The sequence below is a fragment of the Orbicella faveolata genome, unplaced genomic scaffold (assembly GCF_042242905.1).
Source record: "Orbicella faveolata isolate gen_17 unplaced genomic scaffold, um_ofav_v1 contig_34, whole genome shotgun sequence".
NCBI classification, from domain to species: Eukaryota; Metazoa; Cnidaria; class Anthozoa; order Scleractinia; family Merulinidae; genus Orbicella; species Orbicella faveolata.
The window spans coordinates 11,510,001-11,515,000 of NW_028301563.1; the positions used below are offsets into that span (position 1 = coordinate 11,510,001).

A 5,000-nucleotide genomic window follows, 5' to 3' on the forward strand; every position below is an offset into this window, starting at 1 on the left:
ACCGCAATTATAGCTATCCTTCTTTTAATGATGATGACGGGTTGCTGTTTCAAAGGCGTCAACAGTATTTGCAAAAGTACGCGATGAGACGTTCAATGAGATCTCTCACCTTCGACAAAACCTCCTCGCGAACAAGTCATCGCGGCTTCGATTCGGACAGCGACATAGATCCATTGTCCAGCGAATTCAACCAACGGTTCAGCATCTACACTCGAGCGGCTTTAGAGAATGCGGGAAAAACGTGCTCGAACTCAAGCACCGTTCCTGTTTATAAGCGCTCTGCGGGTTGTATATGGGTTGATCACAAAGGCGAACAACACGAGATTCCTGGACCGTTTTGGCCGAAAGATCACTTACCGCGGTTCTCTTGCCAGAAGCATATTCATTTTATTCCCGATTTTGTCGAAAGATTGAACACGGAAGGTATGTGAGACTCATTAAAATGAAAAAATTCGACGTGAATGCCAAACAAGTCCGTTTGTTTACCACTTGGATTTCCATTTCGCACTGACTTCTCGCCTTGTTATAACCCCCATGCGGTAATTACAAGTGTTAATACTCACTTTTCAGCTTATAAAGAAATCTAAACCTTCAGTGATGGGATTTAAGAAAGCAAATTTGCGATGTTTTGTGAATAATGCTCGTGCGACGTTCGATCTAAAGTTCTTCAAACATGCAATTAGCAAGTCACGCATACGAAATCGACATTTGCGTTAAGCGGATTGAATTACAAATTTGATATTTTTTGTTGGGTTTATCGAAGGCTCGAAACGCGAGAGGAATTGTTCGAGAATGCGTATCCGCGTTGAATTAAAGTTCAACTCTTTTTGAGTGGCAGGCATTCAACAATTTCTGCAATAGTCCTGTCAAATTCTTCTCACGTAAGTTTCAAGTGCTTCAAGAACAGAGTAAATAAACAGTGACGGACCCTAAACTAAGACATAATTTGTTTATTCAAGAGCTATTTCAAAACATTACGCACATTGCAGCAGATGATCCACGCTAGCGAAAATATTTTAATTTTGTATACTAATCTTAGTTAAATGGAGGTTAAAAGACGAAGAAAAAATTTTCCCAGTTTTAAATGAATATCTTACTGTATAATAGATACTTTTCATCCTTGCGACAGTGAATTATCGTTTTGTTTTACAATGTAAATGTTTTGTCTGTTTTGCAAGTTTGTGCCTCGGAAAGAATTCAAACTTTGCACGATAACATCCACTCAAATTTTTGGTGGGGCTTGTGGCGAGGAGTTGCTAGAAAATGATGTTCCTCTGACTCCTTTACTAGACTAGAGTCTGTCTGAGGCCCTGGTGACCCGGTGCTCTATAGTCTCCAGATATCTGTAGCGATGTCGAGGCCCCATTAGGTGGGAGAGGAACGGAGGTGGGAAGAGTGTTCTAAGTATCCCATACTATGGTAATGTTTTGCCCAAATATCCCACATCCCACTAATCTTCCCCCCAAATATCCTGTATCCCGTCAATTTTTTAACCAAAATAGTTTGTATCCCAGAGAGCCCTAGTAGGGCCTCAATGTTGAGGTGAGTAACCGCAAGGGTGTTGCCACTCCACCTGGATTGGAAAGAGTGCTGATTACTAGCAGGTTGCCGTCATATATCTGTTAGGTTTTATTAGCCTTTTAGCACTACCCATTGATTTCTTGATCCTCAGAGAAGGGAAAGTCAGAGTTAGTGCCTCTCTCCCTCTGGGTGTATAAATGGGTACTATTGAATTGCTAGAACCAACTGACAAAATACTGAGGTGTGTCTCACTACCCTGAGATGAAATAGCACCCCACCCAAGGGGATGAACAATGCTTGCACTTGTTGATGCAATGTAGAAAACAAAATTCAAAAGCACCTGTACTAGAGCTTGACATAATTGTTTTTGCCCCTTAAGAGACAAAGGGCCTCTATCATAGCCCTCACTGACCTCTGTTCTCTTTGCAGTTTGTTTGGCCTTGCCCCATGTCTTTGGATGTTCTCCAATTTCTCACAATACTCTCCATGACTGTCTTTGTCATTCCCTGACATCGTCCCCATTTTCCCCTACCTGAGGATTCCACTACAAGGCCTCCTAGTGGTGTTATTCCGCTTTCCTCAGGGTCTCCAGTACCAGGAAACCATTTGGGTTCTTTTGATCACTGGGACACTTCCTTTTCTCAAACCAATTTGACATTCTTACAAGTTACTTCAAATGATTCTTTGAAGTGACAGGCTATATATTTTTGTGTTTCAGCTGAAAATTCCAACACTGCACACAGAATGGGTAATGAGAATCTACAGTACCCTCAACAATGGCGTGGGAATCTCACAGTTTATGAAAGACAGAGTAAAGGGCAGGTGAGCTGTGGCAGGAACTAATTTTTAACCGCTAACATACCTTAACAACATCAAATTTAAAGCTGCTTTGTTCCATAATACATCATTTTTATATGGAATTTCCGGTGATCTTCTTCATGGGGTGTGGATAGATAATTTCTGAAACCAGATACTGAAACTGAAGTAACTCATCTTTCACTTATAAGAATTACCAAGCTTAACTCCCTTTGCCAGTTGACATATGATGTAGTGTTCTTTTTTATGGCAGTTGATCTTCAGTTCATGATTTTCTTTATTCTCCTGACCTGGTCACTTGACAATTTATTGATAATCTAAGGAGAAATGAGAATCTGATCATATTTCTGGGGAGATGAGTTGAGTAAACATTATATTTATTGCATAGTGATATTTTCTTTATTTTGTGCCACAGGGTTACCATATTCACGTCCCATCTGGTTGTCCTCCAAGCCTCACATTTGAATCAAGGTTTGAGTGTGGAAACCTAAAGCGAGCTAAAAGAGTGTAAGTCAAAAATCCTCTTGAAATGATCCTTCTATTTTCAGGTGCTCAAAATATAAATTCTCCATACTGAATTTCATACATTTCTTGTAATGTTGGTTGGGAGAATTTAGTGACACAGTAACAGTATAGCTCCACTAGTCTGTGAATAGGTTCAGGGGTGTAGCCAGGATTTTTCAAAGGAGGGGGGGGGGGGGGGGGGGGGAGTCACACTGAGTCAATGTGAGGGTACTCACCAGATTGTGATGTTGTTTTTGCCACCTGTTGTAGGTTGTTTGCTTAAGAAAGGCTTACAAAAGGGGGGGTCACCAGCACCCTAGGACCCCTCGCTAGCTATGCCCCTCAAGGTTCCCTGGTGAGGTATGAAGCAAAATAAAACCAGAGAGCCAGTGTTTCTCCTTTCCAAAGTGCAATGAGTTTGCTCTGCACTCCTCTAGGGGGGCTTTTTCATAGGCCACAACATGGCGATGAACGTTTTATTTTATCAACGTTCTTTTGGCCTGTTAAGGGAATTCCTTAGAATTACATTGCGCATCCCTACTGCGTACGATTTTCGCGCCGTTAGCGCGTGCACATACACAACATACAAAATGGTGGCTTTTTTTAAACTGCTTGGCTTGCGAGAGACAAATCATCGTTTTTTCCTGGGATCTTTTTTATTTAGTTTGAATGCAGAGATCACCTTCTTTCTATACAGTGAATATGGACCAATTTACAGACCCTGTACTCAGGGACGTTGTTTTTACCTTGTCTTGTAGTGGCAGTTATGAATATGACTTGCTCCTGAGTTGTGACTTGTACACTAAGCGACACATGCAATGGTAAGCAGTGAGATTTTTTAACGTAGTTCAAAACTAAAAGGCGACCTTTCCCAACTTTCAGTAAATATTTATTTCTGAACTGGAGCCGATATTTCCCAGTTGTAGATTTCTGCACAATTTAAGGTAAAACCCGCTCGATTTTAGCTGCAATTTAAGTGGTTTCGGAATGGTTTCGCCAGTTAAGATTTCCATTAATCATATGTATATCACATGTTAACGAATGTTATATTCCTGTTCAAGTGGACAGGTTTTGTCTTCATTTTTTTATGAGGCGCGGTGGCCTCATGGTCAGTGCGCTCGCTTCCGGATCGAGTGGTCCGGGTTCGAGCCCTTCCCGGGGACATTGTCAGTTCTTGGGCAAGACACTTTACTCTCACAGTGCCTCTCTCTATCCAGGTGTATAAATGGGTACCGCCGAATTTAATGCTGGGGGTAACCCTGCAATGGACTGAAGCATCCCGTTCGGGGGGGGGGGGGGGGGGGAGAGAAATTCTCCTAGTCGCTTCATGCCACAGAAACCGCAATAAGCTCCGGCCTGATGGGCCACTTGGCTCGTATGCAGACTTACCTTTGCCTTTTACCCTTCAAAAAGCAGGTAAAAATACTACTGGCAGTTTTGGCGGAATAACGGGCGTTTTCCCCTCCCCCCCCGAAAAAAATCCCTCACTCAGGAACATAATTTTGATATTTCGATTATAATATTAAGATTCTTTCATGTTTACGATAGGTATTATTTCCGCGTTCAAAACATGGTTCCTGGCATTACTTACAAGTTCAACATCATAAATCTGCTCAAGAAAGACAGTTTATACAATTACGGTAGGTGTATACGTTTTGACCAATAGCAACTTGGGAAATCCTGTTTCATAAACATGGTTATTAAAGCCCGGGTTAATGCTATTTTTCACTCGGAGACGTTGCTAAGTGACATGACATCCCGGATGAGACCCTTCTCTCCGGTTGGACAACTGATTGCTTTCAACTTATGACACTTTGGGATTACTGTAGGTCCTCGAGTGATCTTGTAAGTCAAGGCATACGGTGCGAAACTTCAAAAAATGATAAACAGCAGGTTCAAGAATGATTGGAAACCTTCAGTTCTACCATAAACCCTGTGGTTTCATACGTCAGTAGTCTCCTACGCAGACAAACTTCCTGCTTTTAGCATTGCTCCCCGAAGAAGAAGAAATGATAACGTTAAACCTCGCTATTTCGAACTGGCAGGGGAAACGAAAAATACTGAGTTCGAAATAGCGGGATTTCGAAATATCCGATAGTAAATAACTGTAGGGTTAATCCCAGGGAAATGGTTTTGAGTTCGAAATAACAGGCAATTCG

The 5,000-nt window shown here is 41.8% G+C and overlaps 1 protein-coding gene across 2 annotated transcripts in view; it reads left to right on the plus strand.

The window, feature by feature from the left end:
• Positions 1–5,000, plus strand: part of LOC110059082 (uncharacterized) — a 27,065-nt gene that overhangs the window by 697 nt on the left and 21,368 nt on the right. For both annotated transcript variants that reach the window (XM_089270786.1, XM_089270787.1), the window contains exons 1-5: positions 1–423; positions 2,240–2,343; positions 2,753–2,844; positions 3,600–3,662; positions 4,390–4,481. The exon at positions 1–423 is cut by the window's left edge. In XM_089270786.1, coding sequence (XP_089126912.1) covers positions 1–423; positions 2,240–2,343; positions 2,753–2,844; positions 3,600–3,662; positions 4,390–4,481 — 774 coding nt within the window. The remainder of the gene's footprint in view (positions 424–2,239; positions 2,344–2,752; positions 2,845–3,599; positions 3,663–4,389; positions 4,482–5,000) is intronic.